At 40.6% G+C, this 27,437-nt stretch overlaps 1 protein-coding gene across 4 annotated transcripts in view; it reads left to right on the forward strand.

Annotated features, from left to right (window-relative positions):
* The window catches only part of dpy19l3 (dpy-19 like C-mannosyltransferase 3), a 55,265-nt gene that overhangs the window by 20,923 nt on the left and 6,905 nt on the right, over positions 1-27,437 (forward strand). For 2 of the 4 annotated variants that reach the window (XM_020080343.2, XM_069532240.1), the window contains exons 10-16: positions 161-234; positions 1,835-1,993; positions 3,706-3,834; positions 12,599-12,710; positions 14,559-14,615; positions 14,974-15,056; positions 21,725-21,857. In XM_020080343.2, coding sequence (XP_019935902.1) covers positions 161-234; positions 1,835-1,993; positions 3,706-3,834; positions 12,599-12,710; positions 14,559-14,615; positions 14,974-15,056; positions 21,725-21,857 — 747 coding nt within the window. The remainder of the gene's footprint in view (positions 1-160; positions 235-1,834; positions 1,994-3,705; positions 3,835-12,598; positions 12,711-14,558; positions 14,616-14,973; positions 15,057-21,724; positions 21,858-27,437) is intronic. The other 2 variants (XM_020080344.2, XM_069532288.1) reach the window with 1 other exon arrangement.

The raw sequence follows: 27,437 nt of genomic DNA on the forward strand, positions 1-27,437 counted from the left end.
GCAGCCCCATGCCCTCTCCTCCTCCTCATCCTGATCTATCTAAAGCTTGTAGTTGGGACGTGAGATGACCATATGATCAGAGCTTTATTTACTTATTTATACGTGTCAGTGCTGATCTTTAGCCCTAACAAGATGACCTTATCTGTGTGTATGTTTACAGAAAGCACTTCAGCTCAGATCAGACGAGCACATCTTTAAATTCATCAAGTCAAAGTTTGCCTTGGGGCCAACAAGGTATGAACACACAAACACTCACCGACAGACACACAAACACTCAGCACTGCTGCTCAGTTCTTATGCCCGGCCACACAGCTCTCTTATAAAACCTCGTCACATGGACCTGCTCGAACACATCGCACACACAAAGTCTGCGCCGTCTACACACCTCTTGACTTGATCTAGCATGACTGTATTATTCACTAAGCACCGGTGTTGTAGCACCTGGAGTGTTAGTGTGTGTGAATAATAGATGACGGGGTAACGCCAGCAGGCCTCCCATCAATCAGATAGTATGTGTGTGCGCTGAGCAGCTCAGCCACTGGAGAGCTGCTTTGGGGTGGCAGATAACACAGCTCACAACCCAGCGCCACACAACTGGCCCTTCAATTATTCAGGAGGCTTGTGGGAAATGCAGTGCTTACTCTGTGCTCTATCTCTGCCTCTCCCTCTGTTGCTGTGTCTCTCCCTGGCTGAGACTTCTTTCTTCCCTCCATCCGTGTCCTTTTGTTTTTATCCCTCGAGTTTTGTTCTGTGTTTTGTGAAATCCCAATTCTCTGTTCAATTACGTATCAGCATGTCGGCGTATCCGAGGCATTGCAAAATACAAGTTTATAATTCACATTCAGTCCCTATTAAGATGCATTCAGTTGATTTTGACTGTACACGCTTTTGTTCCTTTTTTTGTCAACTGACAGAAGAAATAAGGAGGTGTGGAGGTTTTTTATTGATTGTTGTATTGCTCTTGTGTCCTAAATGACGATTTTTGCAGCCCTGTCTTCAACACACAACCTTTTTTTTTGCTTCTCTGTCAGATTAGGATAGTGTTTGCGAGACCACAAGTTATGATTCCAGATTTGTTTAAAGAGTTTGGACATGTTCTTCATCGTACATAGATAACCAACTTGTTTTAATTTGATTCAGGATGATTGAACAAATCCAGGAAGCAGCTGTTAATTGAGCAACAATTCATTTTTCCCAAACCCGCAGGTCTTAGGGTTAATGCCACATATAAAGTAGCAAGCTAGGGTTGGTTATCCTGGTAAAAACTGTCAAGAGCAGACTGAGCTTTGAGACTGTGCGACCAATGCATCCTATCCCCTCCCAGTGGCCCTCTCATCAAAGCTACGCCTCCAAAACACACGAATGTGCACTGACTGACAAGTTCTACCAGCCGACTTTTCTGTCGTCTCTCTGGTTGATGATTCCATGTGCAGTGAGAGCACAGGCTGGGTACACACAGGCAGACAGGTCAGTTAGAGACAGACAGGTACGCCAGCCAGTCGTTTAATTCGGTTGAAAGTATAATCCCATGTGAAGCATGTGTGCAGCCTACAGAAACTTCGGCTTCATGAACTGAAGCAAGAACCGACGGTGCTCGACACACTTACTGACAGACGAGTGATCACCACAGGAATGAGTGTTGAGAAACAGAACCAAAAAATATACCACTGATAGTTACAACTGATGAAATATAACTTCTCTCGCTCCTACCAATGACATGCTCCTTTCTTTTATGTCCATCTTTCCCTTTCTTTTACTCTAATTCCTCCCTTTCTCTCACGCCCCACCCTGCACGCCTCCCTGTCTTCATTCGTTTTCACCCCCCCTCCTGTAGGGACTTTGATGCCAGTCTGTATCTGTGTGAGGAAGCCTTCGGCTTGCTGCCCCTCGACACACTGGAGCGGCTGGCTGGTACCCTCCTGCTGTATCCCTACATCCTCACCCTGCTGCTGCTCAGTGGCATGCTGGTGGTGAGCGCACTGCAGAACCTGAGGTAGGTGATGGCAGGAGAGGAAGTGTCGTCCGACACTTGTTCCTGCATGTGTTAGAAGAGCTATATGGTGTCTAATAATGCCAGAAATATCTGTCTGTATGTATTTGTCTCACATATCTCAGGAACTGTTCATCTTTTCACCTTCACACTTTTAGTGTGTGCAGAATTTTGTGATATCTAGTGATGAAATTGTATGTTGCAGCTGAACACCCCTCACCTCCCCTTCTTAAAGTGAAAAAGAACCTGTGGTAGCCTTTAATTGTCATAAAAAAGTGTTTAGTTTGTCCAGTCTGGACTAATGTAAGCATGGCGGCCTCCATAGAGAGGGTCTCCTTGATGTAAATATAAAGTATTTAAATATAAAGGGCCTTTTCTGGGGTAAAGAAAACTACAATTCATACAATTTAGATGAAACGAACTAGTGAAAACATCATGAGGATTATTCTACATTAAATTTCTGCCAATAGATCCCTTTCACCTAAATCTTACACACTGGACCTTTAAGGGTCTGAAAAAGTGCAGTGTAGAATTCGGTGCAATTTGGACACGTGACACTTTCAGTTTTGATAAAATTCAAACAACTAGGTGACCAGCACTTTTGTAGCAGCAGCGGCTGGGATTCATCCATGTAAGGGACGTTGTCAATCATGACACCAGACACTGATTCTCCAGTTCACGGTTCTGAGTCCAGCTTCACTGAACTTTGGAGAAACAGGTGAACAGCTCTTTGTGCAGCAAAGAGGGTCAAACCTTTTGCAATATGCAATTTATATTCTAAACACCACACATTAGCTGACATGCACATTTTTAGCATTGCAGAAGGGAACAGATTGAATCAGTACAAGAATTATTGTTTATTTTCTGTCTTCTGGTGAGAAATTAAATGATAGGAATGATAATTGTGTCAGGTTAAAGTGATTGCTCAGTTTTTCAACCAGTATTTACTCCTTAAATGTGGCAGTGGTAAGTTAATGTGAATCCTTAGCAGAAGTTGAGGTAAAGAGGTTTTGAAGTGTAAATGAATGTAAACATCCAAAACTTCCAGATAGTGAAAGGACTTTCAGTTAAGCAGAGGACTTCACAATGGCTGTCAGGAGGCAGAAACCCTGTCACAGTGTTAGTCACCATCCCCCTGTCTCTGCCCCACATCACCGCAGACATGCTATTGTAGCTTCATGTCATGTAAAACATTTTTGCCAGCTGCCTCTCGGAGCTTCATTTGCCTGCGGTGCAAGGTGAGGGGCCACAGTGAGCTAAACACATTAGCATATCAACTTGCCCTCTACTGTAGGGGGGCTGGAATACTAACCTCATAGAACAAAGGGCTATTTGCCAATTCAGGACTTAATTTAATCCCGTTTACCCCACCTCACGTAGCAGGAGGAGCTACCCTGGATTTATATTCAAATGGAAGCCGACGTCCACCCGATTCTGTGCGGGACGCCAAATTGTGGGAGTGACATCACTGCCCTAAGGCCTTTCTCTGTTTCTCTGCGTGCTGACTCCCACAGACGGTTGTGGCTGTGCATCATTGTGTGTCTGTGAATGGCCACTGAAGTCTGAACAACAACGATTGAAATCTGAATAACAGCGACTGAAATCTGTATATTATCAATTCCACCCACCTCCCCTTCTGCTCTGCTCAAGCGCCTGGCTGTAATGTTTTATGTATCGCTGTTGTCTTTCCTCTTCCTGATGTTTTTGTTCCTCAGCAGGGCTAAAGGAGGTTCAGCTGAGGAGAGGAAAGGAGCAGAAAGACGCCTGGTTGCTCTCCGTCCTGATGTGGCCTATAATGTGTTGCATACGCTCTTCTATGGTCTCCTGGCTTTCAGCACTATGAGGTGAGCACATACAAACACACATGCAGCCTAAATTCAGGATCATGTCTATATCAGATGCAGGATTCAGACATTCAGATATTCCGGGGTCACAATGGTTTCATTCCTAGGCAGGGACTCATCAAACATTTCCTCCTGACAAGTTGACTGTGAGCAGTTGCTAAAAAGTGCCACTTATATGCTTTTCACCAATAGTCGGACTAGTCCACCTGATTAACCTGCCATACCCCTTTAGACCCTGTTCAGACCTGGAGTTAACATTCGTCATCAAAAGTGGCCAGCACTAAGGATGTGTGTTCATATCTGGCTTTAAAATGCGTCCTGAATGTGTCTCCTGTGACCACTTCCTGTACATGCAAACTCTAAGACTAAATGATGTTGTTTTGACACTGAGTTTACAGATGTGTCCCATGTCACAGTTTTTGTGTGTCTGCATAGGAGAGAGAGAGGAGTCAGGAGGTGCTGAACGAATCTGCAGCTGCATTAAAAGAAAGATTTCACCAATTTAAGAAAAGACTATGCAGTGTATTTGGCAAATGGTACACACGGTTAAACCCACTCCATACATTTTTGGCTGACATGGTTTTTGGCGGAAAAATATAAATGAGCATCTCTCGAACTAAAGCTCCACTCACACGACCTTGGTTGCTTAAAAGCACACCTTCTTTTCTTTTTTTTTTTAAACTCTTTATTTATAAGTCATTTTCATCTTTTAGTACAGAACAAAAGACAAATACAAAACATTGAACAATTACCCATATTCAAGGTCCGGGGGTGATCAATAAATCCACAAGGCAAAATATCATATCCAGTACGTGTATACAGTCTCATTCATTTGCTAAGTAGTCTTTCCATTTCTGCCACCGTTTTTCACCTAGATCTTTTTGGAGTCTGATTGAATATGTCATTTGCTCTAGTACATGTAGTTGTTTTACAATACCAACAAAAGATTCAGTAGTGGGAGCATTTTTCTGGAGCCAACATTTTGTGATGGCCTTCTTACTTGAAGCCAGCAAGACCCTAAGTAGGTACTGATCAGCTTCACTCAACCCATCTGGCATATTCCCAAGATAGAGAGTTGTGAACAATACATTCATATTAAAACATAGAACCTTTGAAATAATTTTTGTCACTTCACTCCAAAAAAACTGAATGGAGGGGCAAGACCAAAAAATATGGGCATGATCAGCAAGAACCTCCCCACATTCTCTCCAGCAGGTAATTTGTGTACCAGTCTGTTTGGACTTCTGTTTGGGAGTTATAAAAAAACGAATTAAACTTTTCCAGCAAAAATCTCTCCAGGTCCAGGAGTTGGTGGAGGATGATTGTGTTTTCCAGGTCTTTGACCACATGTCCTCTGTTATTACAGTATTTAACTCCTTCTCCCACCGTTGTCTTATATAGTCCGTTGAATCCTTCTTCAGAGAGGTGATGCTGTGGTATAACTTGCTTATAAGTCCTTTAATATTCCCAGAGTTGTATGCATCCATAAATATATGAATAAACACTGGTGGCTCTGCTGGGTTACAACCTTTTAGCTTTTTACAAAAATAATCACGAACCTGTAAGTACCTGTAGAAGTCTTGCCCACCTAGTCCATACACTTGACACAAATCGTTAAAGCTGATAAGTTCCCATTTTTTAACAATTTTGCATACAGCAGTAACACCATAATAGGTCCATTGTTTATATCCATGATCTAATAATGCTGGTGTGAATTCGGGGTCATACGCTGGCCATCTAAGCAGTTTTATCTGTTTCTGGAGTTCAAATTTTTTAACCACCTCACCCCATACCTTCAATGAGCAGTTCACCCATTGGCTCTCTGTATGTAGTATTTTTTCCTTCATCCCCGCACAACCAAGCAGTGAATGAATTGGTGTATCTGTTAAAGATAACTCCATGGTTTTCCATTTCGCTTCATAAGAGGGATTACACCAATATACAAGAGGCCTCAGTTGGGCTGCTAAATAATAGTCCCTTAAAGATGGGAGGGCCCTGCCACCCCTCTCCTCCGGAAGCTGAAGGGTGGAAAATTTTACCCTTGGTCTCTGTTTATTCCAAATGAATCGTGAAATATGTTTGTTCCACTCTCTAAATTGTTTCAGAGGAATTTCCACTGGCAATGATAAAAAAAGATATAATAACCTAGGGAGAATATTCATTTTTATTGATCTAATTCTGCCACCAAAGTCAAGAGGCAACAGGCTCCACCCATCGAGGTCATCATATATTTTTTTGTTAATACTGTTATAGTTAATATTGAATAACTGTGACATGTCTTTAGGCAAATTTACTCCCAGATATTTAATAAAGGGTGTGTTCCAATTAAAACTATACATTACGTTGATTTCTTCAGTAGGTGTGTAATTAAATGTCATAACCTGTGTTTTATGTATATTTAGGGCATATCCTGAATATCCCCCATATGTTTCTAGCATTTTCATTAACAGGGGCAGGCCTGAATTAGGATTTTTTATTGTGATCAACACATCGTCCGCGTACAGACTTATTTTATATTCCTCTCCTCCCATGGAGATACCCTCTAATTCTGTCTCCTGACGTATTGCTTGGGCTAAGGGTTCGATGAATAAATTAAATAGGCTGGGACTGAGGGGGCAGCCCTGCCTGCAACCACGCTGTAAAGTTATAGAATCAGACAGACTGCCATTAACTTTGATTCTTGCCGCAGGGGAGGTGTAAAGTGCCTGGATACAGTGTATAAAATCCTTACAAAAATTGAATCTTTTCATAACTAAATACAGATATTCCCACCCGACTGAATCAAAAGCTTTTTCAGCGTCTAAGCTGAGAATGATGGCACTAATTTGGTCTTTGTTAATCTGTTCGATGGTATGTAAGGCTCTTCTTATGTTGTCCTGTGTCTGTCTATTCTTTATGAATCCTGTTTGGTCCTCGTCTATTAGTAAGGGCATTACAGGTTCCATTCTTTTTGCAAGGATGGTGGCATACAATTTATAGTCTGAATTTAAAACACTAATGGGTCTGTACCCTTTACAGTCCGCTCTATCCTTACCTTCTTTGGGGATCACAGATATGAAGGCCTCTCTCCAGGAGGGGGGGAGGGAGCCTCCTTTTAGAATATAATTAAAGCTGGACTCCAAATAGGGGAGCAGGTGATCTTTCATTGACTTATACCATTCTGGAGGAAAGCCATCCGTGCCAGGTGATTTGTTAGTGTTCAAACTTGAGATAGCTTTACTTATTTCCTCCTTTGTTATTGGCGAGATGAGTTTATCATTAGCTTCTTTACCTAGTGTGGGAAGGTCTAAGGAGTTCAAAAATTCAGCAGCTGAGTGGTTATTAACCTGTTCTGACTGAGAGTATAAAAATTTATAATATCTTTCAAATGCTTTTTGTATGCCATCCAAATTGTTAGTCATTTTATTTGTAGTAGGATCCCTGATCCTGTGGATAGTGTTTTCTGCCTGTTGTTTTTTGAGCCTCCAAGCCAATAATTTTGCAGCCCTAGGGCCAGCCTCATAATATCCTTGTTTCATGAATCTTATATTTTTCTCCACCTCCTCACTTAATATTTTATCTATTTCCTGTTTAGTATGTCTAATTTGTTGTATAATCGAGGGTTCTTTATTTGTTATGTGTGTATGTTCCAAATCTCTCAGTTTTTCCTGTAGACCAGCTAATTTTTGGGTCTTCATTTTTTTTAGTGCAGCTGTCCTGGCTATAATCTTCCCCCTGAGAACAGCTTTAGCGGCGTCCCATAATATGCTGGGGTTTACCTCTCCATTATTATTGTCCTGCATATATAGTGCTAAGTCCTTCTCCATTGAATCTCTAAAGGTATGGTCATTGAGCAAACCAGTGTTAAGTCGCCACAAAGTTTTTCGCTGTCTTCCATCTAAATGTAAAGTTAGAAAAATCCCTGAGTGGTCTGAAAGATCCCTCTGACCTATTCTGCAATATTTCAACCTATGTAGATCTTTGTTATACATGAAAAAATAGTCAATCCTTGAATGGACTGTGTGTCTTGCAGAATAGAAAGTATAACCTGGGGTAGATCCATTCAGAGCCCGCCACACATCAATAAGTCCCAAATCTTTAAGTACTTTGTTTATGAGTTTTTCAGTTAAATTCCTTTTTCTTGTTCTATTGGTTGTATCTAAAGAAGGGTTCAGAAGCATATTGAAATCTCCTGCACAAATAAGAGTCCCATACGTTTGTGATGTAATTAGTTCAAATATCTTTCTGAAAAAGGTTATATTGCTTCCCGGGGGAGCATAGACATTAAATAATGTTACTTCTTTTTGGTCTATTTTTCCTTTCACCAAAACAAATCTACCTTCTCTATCATTAATTTGGGATATAAATTCGAATTTGACCGCATTTGAGATCAATATAGCTACTCCCCTTCTTTTTCCTTTCTTATATGATGAAAAGAAAGTATTTCTATACCCCATCTTTTTAAGTTTTTCATGTTCAGCACCTGAAAGGTGCGTTTCCTGCAAAAATGCCACATTTACTTTTTCCCTTTTCATTTTAACAATCATTTTGCTTCTTTTGACGGGGTTATTCAGTCCATTTACATTCAGGGACAGTATATTATAGTGTTGATAATGCGTCAGTCTTGCAATTGAAACATTCTTGTATCACCCCGGACCAATGGTAATAAACAACAGTATAAAACAGATGAACATCGAGAACGTAGTAGAACACTGAACTGAACCTCCATCAGAAAAGCTGTCATGTCGCTTTTGACAGTGAGGGAGCTGGCCACAAGGTGGGGCCCTCAGTAGAAAGAAAGAGAAAAGAAAAGAGAGTTTGGTGGCTCTGTCTATTGCCCATAGGCACCAGCCTGTATTTTAACTAAACATTTTAATAATAAAATAGTGGGGAGATTATCATTAAATGTCTCACTCATCCCTTGCTGTGGCTCCCGGTTCCGTTCTGCGATACTCCTTCAGTTTCTCTCGAATCTGCTGCTGGAATCGTTGCTTTTCTCCACCGGGTCGGGCCTCCGTTGTCTCCCATGGGAGAAGCCGAGCCAACGTCTCCTCCGAGATGTCTTTGCTCCTGGTCCTGCCGGGGATCTCGCCCACCGTGTATCCTCTCCTCCGCAGGTCTTCTGCTGCTTGTGCGGCGCTGTTATAAGTTACAGGGCCCCTGTCAAAAAAGGCTCGCAGTCTTGTTAGCGGGGTCTGGAAGCGTACGCCGTTCTCTCGTAGTATTTTCTTGATGGGTATATATTCCTTCCTTTTGTTCTGTACCTCAGTTGCATAATCATGATCAAAATACACCCGTTTGTTTTGGACACGGAGCTCTTTTTTCCAGGCGGCGTGAAGGATCTTTTCTTTGACTGAGAACTGGAGGAAACGAACCACCATGGAGCGTGGAGGGGCACTCGGCGGCGGTTTTGATGCCAGGGCGCGATGCGCGCGCTCAATCCCCGGTCCACGGTCGAGTTCGCTCCCCAGCTCCGTCTTGATGAAGTTTTCAATAAAAGTCACAGCAGACGTGCCCTCGGCGTCCTCCGGGATGCCATAAATCCTGATATTATTGCGCCGAGAGCGCCCCTCCAAATCAGTCACTTTTTCCTGTAGCGCCCGCTGTTTAGTGAGCAGCTGGGTGAGAGTATCTTTGACTCCGATGTCCCATCTTTCCATGTCGAGCATGTTTTCCTCCATCTGGCCCACGCGTTCCACTGCTCCCTCAATTTGACCTGTCACGTCCTGTATTTTCCGGTTTACTTCTGATACAAATTCGTCCATTTGTTTTTTAATATCTTCCCTGAAGCACGTGCGGAAGTCAGAGAGGTCTTTTTTCAATTCGGCTTGTAGCGCTGCCATTCCCGTAGTGAAGGCTTCACTCACCGCCGTGCGTATTGAATCCAAAGTTTCGGTCTCTCTGCCGCCTCCATCTTGATTTGGAGTTTCGCTAGCTTCAGCCTCCGTCTCAGATTCTCTTTCTGAGTTACTGCGCAGGTCGTACCTTTCTTTCTTGGTTTTGTCCACGTTCATCGTCGAAGCGGAGTGTAATTTGTTTGTTTATGTGTGGTTGTACTGAGTAAAGATTATTGAATTTGAGGCTGATGCCCGGAGCTCAGTCCCTATGCTGCCATGCCGTGTAGCGCGCCACCGGAAGTCCCACACACCTTCTTTTCTTAAGAGATACTTAGTATAAATACTAATTATAATAACTATATTTATATTGCACCTTTCAAAGAGCTGTTTCATTAAGAGGAGAAATAAAAATACTAAACATCAAGGACAAGAACATTTGTAGAATATCATTTAAAATCAATGACAGCAAATGATTTAATACAATATCTAAAGAGCAGATACTTAAGATCACACCATTCAAAAGTAATGGCAAAAGAAAAGAATAAAAGAAACATGAGTAATAACAAAAACCAGTCAAGTAAAAGCCATTGGGTGAAAGTATATTTTGAGAGACAAATTATTAACCCACACACAAAATGGGACTGGAAAGATGCCTGGGCCACATTTCCATGCAAAGTCGGTAAGTTCGGTCTAAAAGGAAACCTTGACAGAAGAAAGAGTGTCCCTCTGAGGAAGTGTGACCCACATGTGTAAACAGTTTGGAGCAGAAGTTGAGGTAAAGGCTCAGAAGGCTCTGTGGTTTGATCCCCGGCTCCTTCATTTAGCATGCTGAAATGTCCTTAGGATAGACACTGAACGCAGAATTGCCACTGACGACTGTGCCGCGAATGTATGAGTGATGTGTGATGAAGAAAGTACTGCACGTAGATTCAGTGTATGAATGTGTGTGTGAATGGCAAAACTGTGTAAAGCATTTTGAGTGGTCATCAGGAGTAGAAAAGCACTGTATAAATTCAGACCATTCACAACACTAGCATGTAATGCTTCTGTCTTTCTGGGGTCCTTGTGTCACACACGTGTGGCCTATTTGTCTGGTTCGCCTCCTGCAGCTGCATCATTTTTCAGCAGGTTCCACTGCAGGAACATTATCGCCACTTGGGCAGTCTCCAGTTACAGGTGCCAGAGAGCCCTGACACTGGCACCAGTGCCAAGGCTGAGCAGAAAGATCGGTTGTAATCTTTCATATTCAGCGACTAGGTCTTAGTTTCCAAACTGTTTCAGCTCTCTGCGCTGGCAGTGTTTACTGCTGCTGTGACGTGCTGGCTCAAATTTGCTGTTTTTTGGTCACAGCGGAGGTATGACCACCAAACTGGATTGTTTCCACTGACACTTCTCAACCGATGCAACAATAATTGTCTCAATTTACCACACAGTGTTCTCCATTCTCCTTTGTAGATTTATGTATTTTATATCTGTAATATTGGATTATTAAAACATTTCGATTCAAGATTTAAATCTTATCTCGTTTTCTTGGTATGCTTTTTAGTATTTGCTCATGTTTAAAGAGAAAGTAACAAGCCCCTGAAATCATTTTTTACCAGCTTCCAATGGTTTCACTTCTCTAATAGGTGTAATGAGGTAGACTTGATCTTCAGGATGTAGTGACATCACTGTTGGATGTCACACCCTGTCACAGTTGCTGAGTGTGGTCACAGAGCGGGCATGGGTCTGTCCTGTAGGTTTTGCGTCGGCAGAGGTAATAAGTACAATGTGGTAGTACAAGTGGTGTATATCTTTGCATTTGACTTATTATCATTAGCTCTGAAGTGTCACACAGCTGAATAGCAGTATTCATTGCCAGCAGCATTACTACATTTCCTGGGATAGAGAATTCCGAGCTGCAAACGGAGACTGCTGCTGTTGTGGAAGTATAATAACTTTTAAGTTGTGAGGAGTGTCGAGATAAAGCATCATCACAGCTTTGGTTCGTATTAAAGGAATACTGCAATATTACTCAGATGACAAAAACTAAAGGTATTCTGGTATCTGGTTTAGTCATAGTAATATGAAGATACAGGTTTTCACTGGTTCATGAAAGTAGTTCAGTTTGTACAAGATAATGAGAGCAGCATGATCTGTGTTACTCTATGCATGTTAATGTTGAACATGGTGTTGTGAGTACATATATATATATATATATATATATATCAGAGTAGCATGTGACATACAGTTTATTTTAAATATACAGTTCACACAGTGCATTCTTGTTACTGTTAGGAATTATAGAAATGATTCACTTCACACAAAATGAGAAAACTCAAAACTTTTAACTTGGCAGCAGCCAGGTGAAGTGTGGAAACCGGCACCTTTCTCTAAAGTGCTGATTAAGAGTGAAAGGCCAAAAGTGCAGAATGCTATTTGTCTCTGTCACAAAGCTCCTTTGCATAGAAAAAGCATCTAGATTTATTTCTGTGAGGCTGCACTTCTTCATGCCTCCTCCTCTCTCTCCTCTCGGTACCCGTCAACGATTTTTCAGCTCATTTCATTCTCTCGGCCCTCTTTCCGCTGCTCACTCCTCTCTGTTTAATCTTTTTCCCATTAAAATTGTAATTCATGTGCTTTGGATCAGAATAGATCTTGGATAATAATGTCATGCTTTAGATACTAAATCAGGTTTAACCACTTTGGATCCGTCATACTCAAGTATACCAAGTCTTCTGCTAAACTAAGGACAATTAGGTTGTCATGTTTGAATTTACAAGTGCAAGTATTGAAATTAAAAGCTGCATTTCAACCTGCTGCATAATCTGTCAGCCCTCGTATCATGAAGATCAGGATTGAGATGTTCTACTAATTTGGTGCATTACCCCCACTGGAAATGTATAGTTAATGAATATTATTACAAATTGAATGAATGTCAATCAATTTCTCTCCCATTCTGTACCCAGGATGAAGTATATATGGACTGGCCATATGTGTGCGGTCGCAGCATACGGTGTGTGTGGGACAGAGTTGTGGACTCCTCTTCTCAGCACTGTCCGCTGCAACAGTAAAGTTCTGGTAAGAATTTCCAGCTCCAAACATGTACTATGAGCCTCATTCACAATTTTCATTCCTCAGAAAGTTCCTCAGAAAACTCTACTACGTTCTTAAACTGCCGACTTGTCAGCACGTGTTCTTGTATTGATGAATTCCATCATGTTGAAAGCGTGTGCCAGTTATTCCTAATAAGCATCGGCCTTGTGCGCAGACAGCAATCACAGAAACTGAAAAGAACATTTAAGATGTCAATAATGACTAAATGAAAATCTAAAGATGGTGACACACCGGGCTCAAACCATAAAAAGCTGTTGTATTCAGTAGTGTCAGCAGTGGATATAAAATAACACGAAAGAATGTGCATGGGATTCAATTACACGTTCAGTGAAAACTGTATCAGGAGTGCATAGGTTCTGTTCATCCATAAGAGGGTTTTTTTTCCAAGAATGGTTGGTGAACCATGCAGAATATAAACTGTGTCATTCCACACATGTACTTCTTAAGCTAAGTCATTATAATGGGTCAGGTTACAGTGATGAGCACACAGAGAATGAATAACCTGACAAAGAACCCTTTCATCCCTGTGGACCCTTTAGCCTCTGTTAGCTGATGGCTTCACACTCCCACACAAGTATTCACATGTTCACAGCATCACTGCTACCCACTGGGGAAGGAACCGTTCAAGCATCGTGCTGCGCCTCTGGCCATTGTGCAACCACAAGTGTGCAAACACATAAAAACAAATTCATAGAGGCTTGTGATAGGAGATTTCCCCCCCCCCTCTCGGTTTGTTAATGAGATCCTGTCTTGCCCTGAGGAACCTTCCATTGACAGACCACCTTTTATAACCTTTTCTTCAGTCCAGAAGTTTTTTTTCACTTTCCCTGATCCAGCAGTGCATTAAATGATAAACAGGGCTGGGTATCAATTTCAGTTTCAGCACTTCTTTGTGTATCCTCAATTTTCATTTTTTATTAAAAAAACATTTTGCCTTAAAACCCTGCTTTCAATTAACAGAACACAATAGTCGTATCTGTGTCTTAACAGAAGCAGCTTTACAAGATCTTGCCTGAATAAAATTCAGAGGAGGATGAGTAACTATTTTTCAAATAGAAATAATCTGATATTAGTTATTAAATACTTCTGATAATTTGGATCACAACTCAATAAATACCCCTTTTCGACCAAGGTGAACCTGGTTCAGAGTCAACTTATGAACAATTAAAGACCCACTTTGCTTTCCCACAGAGCCACGTGTCACTTTACACGTCACTTTATATATCTGTCTTAATGTCTCTGATTTCCCAGCAACAGCACAACATCAACAGTGGCCGACTCCAGTGGGAACAAGGGGACAATATGTCTCCCATGTGGACCACTGTTTTTGGCACCCATAGATACAATTATTTAATTTTCTTTGCAGTCTACACTTGACGTGAGTTTCTTTTTGATATCCAGTTCTTGTAAAACCAGCATTGTGTCGATCATGAATCTCCAGGAAGCATGATAGCGACATCTTAATGTGAGACATTTTGGAAGACGTAGTATTCTTTATCATTTACTTTTTTTTGATCATGCTGTCCAATGACCAGCTGTTTGTGAAACCACAGCCTCGACTCTGTACTGCTGATATAATTACTCAGGAGGCCACTAGGTGTCAGTGTGGTCATGACATGACAACAGCATACATCTGATAAGAAATTATACTCGGGGCCAGTGCTGCCCTGTCTCGCTTTTATCTCTGTGTTATCGCTCTCAGTGCTTGTCTTCATTTTAGTTATGTCTCTGTCTGACTCTGACTTTCTCTGCCCCTGATACGATTATATTCTTTCATTTCATTAGAGCTGTTTTCTTTTTCTCATTCTGCAGTTACGCCTCGTCAGATATGCAGTTCCACTGGCGATGATGGCTTGCCTGTATTACAAGGTATGCTGTCTTCTTTGGCGTTTATGTTCATCAATGTGTTTTCGGCCTCATTACAGAGCCCAGACACTTTGTACAAACTATATGCAACAATGTGAGAAAAAAGAAAGTGCTGAAATGGAAGTTGCAGAAGAAAATGATAACAAGCAAATGGATCATAACGGGAGACAAAAATGATTGCTCCCCTTTAATTTATTTTGCCATTGGAAAAGCCTAAATGATTGTCATATACGCTGGCATATTCAGTGCCATAATGAGTTTTTGTTTAAGATATATCAGTGGGTGTCATATTCTGCTTTCTAGCCATAATGAACACTGACACTGGGTTTCTCCTCCCTTGTCTCTGTCTGTTTCCCTTTAGTTCTGGCCTAAGCTGATGGAGGAGGTATCAGAACTGAGGGAGTTTTATGATCCAGACACTGTGGAGCTCATGACCTGGATTAGGTACACACATACACACTTATACACACCCACACTCAGAAAATTAAGAGCCCTGCCTCAAATTGAGGCAAATCTGATTAGCTTGTTTCCACAGATCAAGTCTCACTTTACCTGATGCCCTGGATTAGTCTGTGGGAATGTGTACGCATGCATGTGTGGATGTGTATCTGTGCTTGTTTGTGTGGGAGTCCTGCCGATGAGTGATGCGAGCCGATGGGTCTCCATGAATAAGACATGGGGGTGCTGGAAAGGACCCAGCTGTTGGCAGAGCTCTAACACACCTCGGGGTCTCCGTGGTCGGGCTTTCGATCAAGAGCATCAGCCTGATGGGATGAGAGATGAAGCCATGATTTGGAATGGCTCTGCTCCGCCACTGCTGTGTGTGTGTGTGTCTGTGTCTACATGTGTTTCTCTGTCACTTTTTGGCCATTAGGTTAGACAGGGTCAACTAAAGAGTTCCTGTTGCATATCATGCATGTAGCACTGCATCAAATCACATGTAGTCTGCCCCCCCCCCCCCCCCCCCCCCCCCCCCCCCCCCCCCCCCCCCAATTAAGGATATGTGAAAGATTTATGAATAAGAAGATTTTTAGCATCAGTGAGAAGAAGTCTTCCAGATTTCTTGCTGTAGTGTTTCACATTCACTATTTACTAACCAAGTCCGACTTGAACCGGACAGGCATTGGCGATTCTTTGCATCCGGACCCAACCAAAGCGCGATGCAGTTAACGTAAGCTGTACTGATTTTGTGTTACTCTGTCACTGTTGAGACACATGGTTATTGCTTGTTTTTCTCCAAAAGTTGGTTTACTTTATTACGTGGAAGATGCTGTTGCTCTGAACGTCCCATGGATCGCTCATGCGTTGCTCGATTTGAAAATAGTAATATTGTTTGCTTAGGACATGATGGTGAAAAGCCCTTGTACGTTTGACGGTCTTCCGCACTAGTTTGATGATAAGTTGCCACCCACCAGCGGATGTTAGGGAAATATCAGATTATAATATATTATATGTTGTGAACCCTAGCATCATCAGGGGTTTCCGCCTTTAAATCACAAGAGCCCTGCTGCTAAAGCCTGAACATCTTGGAGCCCAGATTGGGTCTTTCCTCCTGATCCGGAGCCTTTGGCTTCAGCGTTCTGATGTGTCTCCTGTCATGCACAGGAATTGTCCGTTTAGGGAACAGCATAATGTTAGTCGTCTAACAAACCTCTTCATCGGGTACGGCCCTTATATAAATGGTTTAATTGCTGCTCTCTTGTACCAAATGATTTATGATTTAAAGTTTTCATTGTTCCCATTGTCTTTCTTCATGTTTTTCATTTCATTTGAGACAAAAGTTTGATAATTGGCAAAAAACCAAACAACATAAATGTACTAAAATATTTTTATTATTATTTCCATCCTATCATCATCAGCATTAAAAAAACTGAGTGGTCCAGAAATGATTTTTTTTAGAAATGGCCAATTCTGGTCTAATCCTATTAGACAGAGAGTGGAGTGGCACAGAGGGGGTAGGAGAGAGGTGGATAGTGAGACAGAGGAGGAGGGGTGTGGGTGTGTGAATGTATTTGTGTGCGACATGGACTCCCTTCCCTCTGGAGCTAATCCCATTAGGCTCTGAGGATTAGGGGCTGCCTAGAATTACCTTGGTTGGGACTGAGAGCAGGGTGGAGCGCAAAGCTGCTTCTTGCCACTGCACTAATTACATTCCAGATGAAAGTGTTAAGATGGGGAGCGGGGTGCATGTTATGCTGTATTCTCCAGCTGACTGAGGCCAAGGCTGTTTTATGTATAAAGGTCACAGGAGATTCTCAAACTGTGGTGTAATGAGGGGCAGAACAAAGATAGGTACATGCATACAGAAAAGAGTATATTTGGGGGTGCTGGCGGTGAAGCTGTGGTAATTCCGGCTGCAGGGCATGTGCTGCATGTACAGTTATAGGTCCGGGAATATTCAGACAGTGAATTAAAGCTGGAAGTCTGCCCTTCAATAGCATCTCAGTTATTTCATTTCAAATCAATTGTGGTAGCATTCAGGGCCAACATTATGAAAATTATGTCGCCGTCCAGATATTTCCGGACCTAACTGTATGAGTCATGTTTAACTGATAAGGGCTGCAAATGTTCAGAAAATGACTCGTAGTTCTGTTTTTACAGCATGAAATGTCTAATAAGGATAACATGTTCTTTAAATGTACCAAATCTTTATTCTAAAAATTCAGAATCAAGATTATGTTTAGGAAAGGATAAAGCTATTAGATTAAAAGACAGATAGGATGGGTTTAGGACGAGATTAGAGGTAAGAAGGCTCTCACAGCTAATGATACATGTCCTTGGCTCTCATGATCTCAGAAATGTGTGTTAAGGCAGGTTGATGAGGGGATTATCCTCATTCTCAGGGCAGTCATTCATAAACCTGGGCTCTAGGGGTTTGAAGAACTAAGATGTAGGTTAATGTGGCAACATCAGCGAGAAGTTCATCTGTACAAGCATAGCTCATAGGTTTCCACTTGATAACAGCGGCGGCTCAGCTGCAGGCTGATGCTCGGTTCTAAATGGACAGTCAATAAATCAATAGCAATGCCTGCCCGTTCCACAGCCACCGACTGTGAGTTATAGTTGTGAGTGTGCAGTTTTTAAAGTCACCAATATCATCTCTGTCTCACACATTTGACGTGCCTTTCTGCTTTTTCCACAGTCTATATCTTCACCTTTACAAATCTAGATTTGAGTTTTGTGTTGTGAAAGCAGCAAGCGAGGCTAAGAAAAACTAAAGCAGGAGTTATTAGCAGTGGCTTCGTGGCTTCGCTCTGTGAACTCAGTGCTGATCCCGGTGCATGAAGAGTTAGAGGCAGCGCAAGTGTTCCATGTGCAGCATAGAGAGGAGCAGCTTAAGCTCGGGAGCATGTTTAACTCTACTCACCACTATGACGATGGAGGGGAAGTGTTTGAGTCCACAAAACACTTTTGGAGTCTCAGTGGTAAACAGTGTTGCAGACAAATCCAATACAATTGAAATAAGCCTAAAAGTCTGCTACTGGAAGTAACGATACTAACATGTGCCCTTGGGTGAGAGCCTGTGTGCAGTGTTTCTGGCTCAGAGGCAGATATCAGAGGACATTTAGGCTAAAAACATATTGTAAAGGACGCTGTTTCAAGTCGATTTGAATGTGGTGGCTTACGGACATTTGGATGACACTGGAGCAGTATGGAGGCATCTCATGTTTTTTTTTCTGTTGTTTTTTTACGTTTTAAAAATCAATCACAATTTACCTCAATTGTATTGGATTTGGCTGAAACACTTCACCGACCCCTCTATCAGCATAGTGGTGAGTAGATAGTGAGTGAGTGAGTTTTCATTTTTGGGTGAACTGTCCCTTTAATGTTATTCCAAACCATGCATGTTTGGCAAGTGCAACAGGAAAGGGGAAAAAATGTACATTTTACTATGTGCAAGAACAGAAGCCTGCCGTCAGAAGCCTTTATTAGAAGTTTCAGGACATAAAAAGTGAACAAGAATGTATTTGCAATGTCATTAATGTGGTGCCAGCTCATGTGTATGACGACCTACAACATAAAATTGTTCAGCTGCAAAGAAACAACGAGCTCTAAGCTACAGTAGGTACAACCTCCCTCTGCTGTATACGCTTTTTAGTACGTCTGGAGGATTTTCCCACTCTGGAAACACGTACTGAAATTTGTACCTGTGATTTGGAACAGTGCTTTTTAAAAAAAGAGTCTTGCAAAGTCTCATGAAAGACTGACTTATAAATCGATATCAGATATCATCACGGTGAAGGGTCTATCTCAGACCTCTCGCCAAAGAGAAGCACTGTCAGCCATTGCATTAAAGAGGTTAGTGTGATATATGTGTTCAATAATTTAGTATGACCCTCGGAGGATGCTATAAAAATTGAAACGGCCCTTGAGCCCCTGTTACAAAGTATGGAAGCCGTACGTTTTAAATACTGTCAGCCTTATCAAAATCACATGCACTTCATTGGATGTGCTAGTGGTCTGTGCATACGTTTTTTTTTTTAGATATATATTTCAGTTTCGGTACGTTTGATTTGGAAACCTCATGCTTAGTTAAGTTTACAAAGTAGCTGAGAAAATATATGTACATATATACTGTATGTATGTAGCTGATGAACAGTACTTTTCAGTAAAAAGTATTTTCCTGTGTTTTTATGTTGATGCTCTATCCTGGTGGATGTCAAATAGATTACCATCGTCATTGTTGGCATGCTAATTTTCTTACGTGAGTGCTCAGCTCTTACATGTACATGTACTTACTACATGTCCTTTTTTGTTTCTCTTACTTTCTTTTTTTCCGATTAGAAATTGTGAATTTAATCGTGTATGGTAGCTCAAAAACCACAGGAGTAAACAAGAGTCCTGGTCAGGCTGTCTTTCTGACATGGCTTAATAGGAACATTTTCATCTCTAACAGATATTTTTGGTATTTGGGGCATCAAGCTGTCACCTATGAACCGACATACAATAAACCTTTAGTTAGATTTAGTTATGTTCTATGCAGTAGGCAATTCGTTCATTTTTACAGGGGGTGTGCACCAGCTTTTAGGGTTAGGGTTAGAATTAGGTTTACATTATGGTTAGGGGTTAGGCATTTAGTTGTAATGGTTAAGGGTAGGGTAAGTGGCTAGGTATTGCATTATGTCTATCTACCAACAAATGGCCACCGATGTAGACATTTCTCTTGGTGCTGCTAATGGTCAGTCCGACAGTGACAGTGTTTGTGAGGGGAAGAGGTGAAGACTTAGACTAAAGAGTGATGTGCTTTACTACTGTGTGCTTTCTAGCTAGTTGCTCAGGGGAAATAAGCCAATGTAAATTAGCGAAATGTGCCACAGTTGGGTCATAACACCTATTACATGACATTTTATCCATTCTTAATATAAAAAGGCTGATTAGAGCATAACAACGGTGATTTCCTGCTCAAAAGTAGAAGAATTTCAATATGGGTGCAGATGTTGCACTGTGTTATAATAGTATTATTCATATTTTGGACTTGAGGCGAACTGCATGTGTCTATTTTTCTTTTTCCTCTTCCTCTTTTGTTGTGTCTTCTTAATGGTGCACTCTGAAGTACAGGTCACAATGAAAATTTACAAATACATTTTTCAAAAACCAGTGCAACCTATGAACAATTACTACAATTACCAAATTAATATTTATAATGTCAACAGGGTGCATTCTAGTACCCTCTGGCATTTACATATGATAATATAAATGTAAAATTAAAAATAAAAATTTTCTGCAGCAAGAGATTAAATTCACATAATGGCAGGTGGAAATGGAAATGACTTACTTCTACTGTAGGAGACCAGGACATCAACCCACACGTTACCAAAGACCACGTATTAAAACTCACATCAATAACCAGAGGAGATGCACCGAAATCTTAGCAAACACATAATGTTTTTGGAATATTCATTTAATAGATAGACAAACACACACACTCCTCACATGCACATACTAACACACTGTACACCCAGCGCATGTACACCAGCCTAAATCCAAAACTGCAGTGTAACTGGATTATAACCAGGGAATTTATCACATAATCTTTTGTAGATTGTCAGTCTGGTGGACATGTGCAAATAAGAGGAAGATGTGGCGTGAGCTGGACAGAGTGTTCAGATCTTTATTGCATCTCAACGTGGACAGTGGACACTCATTAATATCTGTTGTAAATGTAATCTGATAAAAAATCAATCAAATTGCACATAGATGCACTGTATGAATGTGTGTGAATGGAAAATAAAATTACCACTTTGTTCATCAACATTAAAATAGTGTGATACATTTAGACCATCTATTATTTTAGGAAATACGCAATACACTCTGTATTTGGTATGTGTTTGATTATGCTGTTAGCTTTGTGACCTAACCATATGTCAACATCACATGATATCTTGAGGTTGTCCAGTATTGCTAGAAATGCTTCAGCAGCTGTGTGTGGGCATGATTTTAGATTGAAAATGACCTCAAGGTTAACATTACAGGTAGGGAAATATGTGTGTGGGTGTGTGTCCGTCCGAGTTTTCATAATAGAGGCCAGTTACGGTCAGGTTTGGCAACACACAAATTAACATAAACACACACTCGCACAAGTTCTCACAAAATTTGTGAACATGCCAAAACCTCCCGTAGCTCATCCTTTCTTTACCTCACATAACACAGCTGCACATCTTTCACTCTTTTATTCTCTTTTTGATTTCATTTGACTGTGCAAAGAGTAGTTTTGTATTTCTTCTTGATGTAGCCTCTGTCCTCGAAGCTACGTCTCCAAAAGAAAACTTCTAAATGCCATCAATATGTCCCAATTGTTGCAGCAAATCCAGAAAGTGAAAACATATGGACTGAATAAGAAACCTAGAAAATAAACGAAAAGCAATCAAATTTTATTTAAAGGCTGAATGCACCTGTGTACCTTTCAAAGTTCATCTCCTTCAATCTGCAGAACATTTCTACAGTAGAAAGATATTTCTTTAAATCTCCTCTATCCTCTTGTTTCAAATTCATTCACAGAGCTATAAAATATACTGTAGTGCATTGAAAGCTTTGGTTTTGACAAACATTATCCATATATTTATAGCAGTGAATAATGTGTCATTCACACTCCCTTCTTTCCCTGTCCACAGCACAAAGACCCCTAAGCGGGCTGTATTTGCAGGGAGCATGCAGCTGCTGGCTGGCATCAAGCTGTGCACAGGCAGAGTTCTCACCAACCACCCCCATTATGAAGATAAAGACCTGCGGGAGAGGACCAGACAGGTAACGCAGGCTGCACTACACTGAAGAACATGCACGAGGGTGTAGAAACTACCAGAGGGGCTGCAAGATAACGTAAACTCAGTAAATGGAAAAGTATAAATTTGACGTCAACATATGGTAATGACATTGTCAGCTACACAAAGGAGTCGTGCGGGTTTGAAAACCAATTAGCAGCTTGTATTAGCTTTAAGATAGTTAGAAATCATGAGCTCAATATTTGAATGTTCAAAGCGAGATGGAGTCATCGCTGTGTGTTCAGATGGAACATGAAGGGCGTGGACTTCCTTTGCTTTCTCTCTGTTTGATTATCAGTGTTTACACCAGTGTATTACACAGAACATACGATAAGATATCATATGATGGAGAGCACGCGTTAGTATTTGAAATTTAATTTAAGACCATTTGATGCTATAGATACTAGACCCGCTCCCTGAACAGCAGTTGTTAAGCTTAGAATTTTAAAACAGGCACAGCGGGTCTGTCCACCTCAATATTATGCATTTTTATGGTGTTAAGGTTGTGGGCATGGAGGGGGCTGGGAGAACACCTTCCCCTGTACTCGAGGATCAATCAATGCAGGTGAGAGCTGTTAGCTGATTGATCCTCAGGTTTAAAAGGCAGCAGCTGCCAGAGAAGGACTGAGAACGCTGAGAGACATGAAGACATTCAGCTTAGCTGCAAAGCCAGACACCAGCACAAAGTGCCGCTACTTTAAGTTTGGTGTTTTGAGAGTTTTTGTTTGGATTTAATAAAGTAATGCTGAAAAGCAACAGTTTTGTCTCTGGCTGTGTGTGGAAGACCCCGGTGGCATGGTCATTTGACACAAAGGTCTTTTAGGCTAGCTATAACATCTCAGCAACAACGAGAAATATTCACAATGAAATACAAAATATATACAGTTCCTTCAGTATCCATGCAAACCTCTTCAAATTTGTTACAAGACCTAATGCTGTACTGTTTAACTAGTCTTGAAACAGCATTACTCTTGGATCTTTATGCCCTCTGTTCAGTTCTTTGACAGGTTTAGATTTCCTCTGCTTGGTTTGCAGCACTAAGCTCTGTTCTGCACCTGCTAATTCTGGAACCTGTAATGGGTATATTTATATCCAGGGATATTTTTCCTTTGACAATCACCTTCACAGAAATAAATAAAAATATAGTCAATGGATTATTGCTCTACCTGCTCCAATGTAATCTGTCGATAAAATTAATACAATAAAATAAAAAATAAATGTTTGCATGCCTGTTTCACTAGATTAGTACTATATAAGCATTTCCCACAGAATTCATTCATTCTATGGCAGCACCTGATATGCACACCAACATCACTCTCACACGTAACAGATTCGGGCAGACAGGTTCACAGTCTAAAGAGTAAAAGACGAGAGAGAGCTGTATTGCAACTTTCGGAAACACAACTAAAGCTGTAACTATGACGTCTGACTGTCTGCTTGGATGGTTACAACTTAATGGACAATAGCGATCATGCCACTAATAGCGCAGCACTCAGCTTATACAATGTAGTAATGGAGCAAAACACAGTTGGAAATCTGTCACGTTATCATGAGAAGAATAAAAATATTTTGGTTTATTATGAAATTATAGCAGGACAAATTTGAAAATGTTCGGGCCCCACAGTCTAATGGGAAACACAGAGCATATATTGTCATAATAATAATAAAAGTAATTAACTTCCAGGTTCTGTACAAGAAGTAAGAAAAGCCCATCCTAGCAATCCACCTTCTCCAACAGTATTGTTGTCTATTCAATATACATGCTTTTGTGGGGTGTTTGACGAATGAGCTGTAGACATCTGTGTGCTATATGTCATTATTCAATAAAGGAGGAAAATTAGGGGGTCGCAGGAATGGAACACCATTCCAGGAATGGCGTTTCTCTATTTCTCTGGCAATCTATTGTCCGCTAGCATCCAGTGGACAAGTCCCCAACTGCGTCCGCTCTGTGTGACAGCCCAGACAGCCAAGGTGGCCAGGGCTTCCACTTTTTTTTATATTCCCTCTCCTTTGTGGTGCCGTCTCTGCATTCATGGTGTTAGTGAAACTCAGAAAAACTACAAATGTTCGCCCAAGTTGAAACATTTTAAGCTGAGGTGGTTGTGCTCTCTCTCCATCTAAAAAGGGCCAAGAGCAAATTGACTTGCTTGTCTCCGTTTTTGTATTTCTGACAACTAATTACAGCTATGCTTCTTCGAAATATAACTTTATCCTGTAAAATACAATAGAACAGCACCATTCACCAATGTTTATTCTTTTTTAAGCTGTGGTTATTTGATACCTAAAGTGTATGTCATCAGATGTCTGTTCTTCATATTAACAAGAACAGTGAGTGTAGTAAAACAAGCTGATTAATGTATTTATCTGCATGTTTATAACCACAATTTGTTTCAAGGTCAAAAACAACTAAATTAAAGACTAGATAAAGAGAGAAATCTGTATTGTGCAGCTGCAGATAAAGCCCCATTGCCTCACCCATCCATCTCCCTCAGTTCTGTGCTAATGTCTTGTGTGAGAGACCAGGGAATTGTCTTTAGATGAGGCCAGTGACCTGCAGTGATTGTGTGAATGAATATGGGATCAGAAGATGTAGTGAGTACAAAATGCATCCATTAAGTCAGACTGAATAGTATAATGAAGGGAAAATGCTGTGTCCCAGCAAAGGGGAGATGAATGGTGGCACTGGCACTTTGAGTGCATCTTAGACAGAAATGCTCTAGTAGAGATTTTTGTTTTGGATTGATGTGAATACAAAAGGTCTCAGTATAATGGAGGAAACCATTTCCCACGCTGAGCTAAGTATTTTTATTTATTTTATTTATACAGATGAGTCCTATTGAGATTACATGATCTCTTACAACATACAGCAAACATTTAAAAATACATAGAATAAAACAAGACAAAATAAAAAGCACAATAACAACTTACAGAATGATTCTCCTGGATAAAGCCAGGCAGAATGTAAATTAAACCTCAATAGATTTTGCCTCCAAACATCACTACATTTTTAAAAGCCCTAATTGGGATCAGCTCATCTCGCGGTGAATCAGTCTGCAAATGGTCCTAAGCTTCAAGAGCAGAGAACAGAAAATAATGTTTGCCACGTTCTTTGCAAACCCTAGGGACAGCCAGTTAAAGGGGGCCATTAAAGTTGCAACAAATAATATTGGTTTTAAACAAGATAGACTTGTAGGTAAGAGATGGAACTGTACTTTGAAATGTAGGATACAATTATGAGTTATAGCAAGCACTGGGCAGAGGCATCCATATACAGCGAATCCCCGTAGTAAAGCAAAGGGAGGAAAGTAGCATCAAACAATTGTTTTTCTTAGTGAAATAGGAAAAGCAGGATTTATTACTTCAACTATTCACTAATTCAGTCTGCCTTCCTTGCAGTTATTAATGTTAATGACTTCCCAAAATAAGAAAACAGTTCATTTTTGTTGCTCATAACAGTTTTAAACAACCATGACTCTACCAAACACATATATGCCAATACACAATTCACTGAGCAAGCTTTGCACCATAGCAGTAAATTACTATATCATCATTGAACCTTTGTATTTGGGATGTTTTGAGCCAAAAAAAGAAACGAACGCAGACCCCAGATGAAAAAGTGCCATCAAGTCTTCTACTTCCTTTCAGAGAACCTCTGTGTATTTTAACTGTTACAAACATTTTAAAATTCCAATAGCCTATTCAGAAAACTCAATACTGAGCAGACACAGTTTCAGGATAAGGTGGTAAACGGTATCAGATCCTTTGAAAGATAAAATAAAAAACTAAAGTTGTTTTGTGTTTCATCCAGTCACTCAATTATATTGTTAACCACATCAGCGGTGTCTCGACTTTATTTTTTTTTATTTTGCCAAGTAATTGTATGGGCATAAAATGGCTGTGTGTTCATTTAATTAAACGGCTGACAATGAATATATAAACTTGTTCACGCTCAAACATTCTATAAAACAGCCAATTAAAGCCATAGTCAGCCGTAGTCAATTAGCTTTGCTGTTATCAATTTTTCTCGGCTTCTACTTCTTGTGTGTGTGTGTCTACTTTACAATGAGCAGGATGTAATGGACGGGTCATTTCTTGGGCGGCTGAACCCATGTTTTGCCTCCCAGAGGGTAGTCAGCCATGCTGAGCCACTGGCGAGGCCAGAGCTTAGTGAGGAGCTCATTAATGATCAACAACAATGTTGCCAACCCTTTAGGCTGTGTGTGTGTGTGTATATTACATTAACAATCTAAAGTCTCTGATTTGTGTGACTGCTAATTATTTTATTGATGGATATCATTAGTAATTTATTTGTTTATTGTTTTGCTTTTATGAATGACTTTGCATATCATACCCAGGTGAACTGGGAGCTACAGGTGAAAAAAAACACCCTTTGTCCATAACACTTCAAAGTTCCAGAAACAGAAAAGGTTGAGCATCCCAAAAAATATATGACCTTGGTGCATTCCTGTAGTTTGAAAGATATGGTTGGTGTTATTCTGCATATTTTGTCAGCAAATCCCATTAAATGACCAAACCCAACAAGTCTCTCAATACTCTGACCTCCCTATCTTATTTGTGAGTCTTGACCCCAAATTAATTTCTTCCTACACAACGGTATAAATCTGTCAAAATTAGTCACAAATTAATAGTTTAATTGAAAAGTCTGTACGATTTCTTAAGACATAATTAATTGTTGGCTTGTGTAGAAAATAACCAGATTTATTTGAAGGTTGAAAGCTTGTTGTTGAGCCATGCAGTTCATCATTTAAAAAAAGAGATTTTGTATCCTTTATATACATTTTCAGACCAAGACAACACAAACTGAAGAAATTTAAGAATTTACAAATGATAATTAATTTGCAGTTTGTAATTGTATGAGCCATTGATGTGCATAGGTTGTATATCGGTCCCTTGTGCAAGCCACTGCTTAATTGAAATCTGCAAGGTACACTTATAGTAAATATGATAAAGATTTGTTCTTATTCTCAGTGATTGTAAGTATATATGTTCACAAACAAGAATGTAGAGTACATGCCATTTATTACATCTATATATTTTTATATAATTCAGATATGCACTGACACTGTTTTCATGATTTGTCCCTTTACAACTGTTGCTGTGTGAAATTGGTCACTGTGACAGTTGACCATGCCACGGCGCTCTGCCACACGCAGCCAGAGACAAGGGTGTTGCTTTTCAGCATGACTTGATAAGATCCACACAGAAGGAACAAACATAAATCTACAAGAACGTAAACTCGCCTGCTGTTTCAGCTGGCACTCCGGCTTTTCAGCTCAGCAATCTATCATGTGTCTCTGTCCAGCGTGTGTCTCCGTCACTCAGTCCTCTGTGACGCTGTGCGTGTCTCGAGGCAGCTCTGCACTGATGGATCCTCTGGTCCAGGTGAAGCTGCTCTCCCAGCCCCCTCCACAGATTAAAAGATAAAATATTAAGAGATCTCAGAAAGCTGAGCGCTGCTTTGGTTATCACCTTTGTTTTTGTTCTCCCTCTGATTTTGTTTCACTTTTTTGTAATGATTTTGTTTTCATACCGATTTTTCAGTAAA

The sequence above is a fragment of the Paralichthys olivaceus genome, chromosome 1, assembly GCF_024713975.1.
Source record: "Paralichthys olivaceus isolate ysfri-2021 chromosome 1, ASM2471397v2, whole genome shotgun sequence".
In the NCBI taxonomy this organism is placed as follows: Eukaryota; Metazoa; Chordata; class Actinopteri; order Pleuronectiformes; family Paralichthyidae; genus Paralichthys; species Paralichthys olivaceus.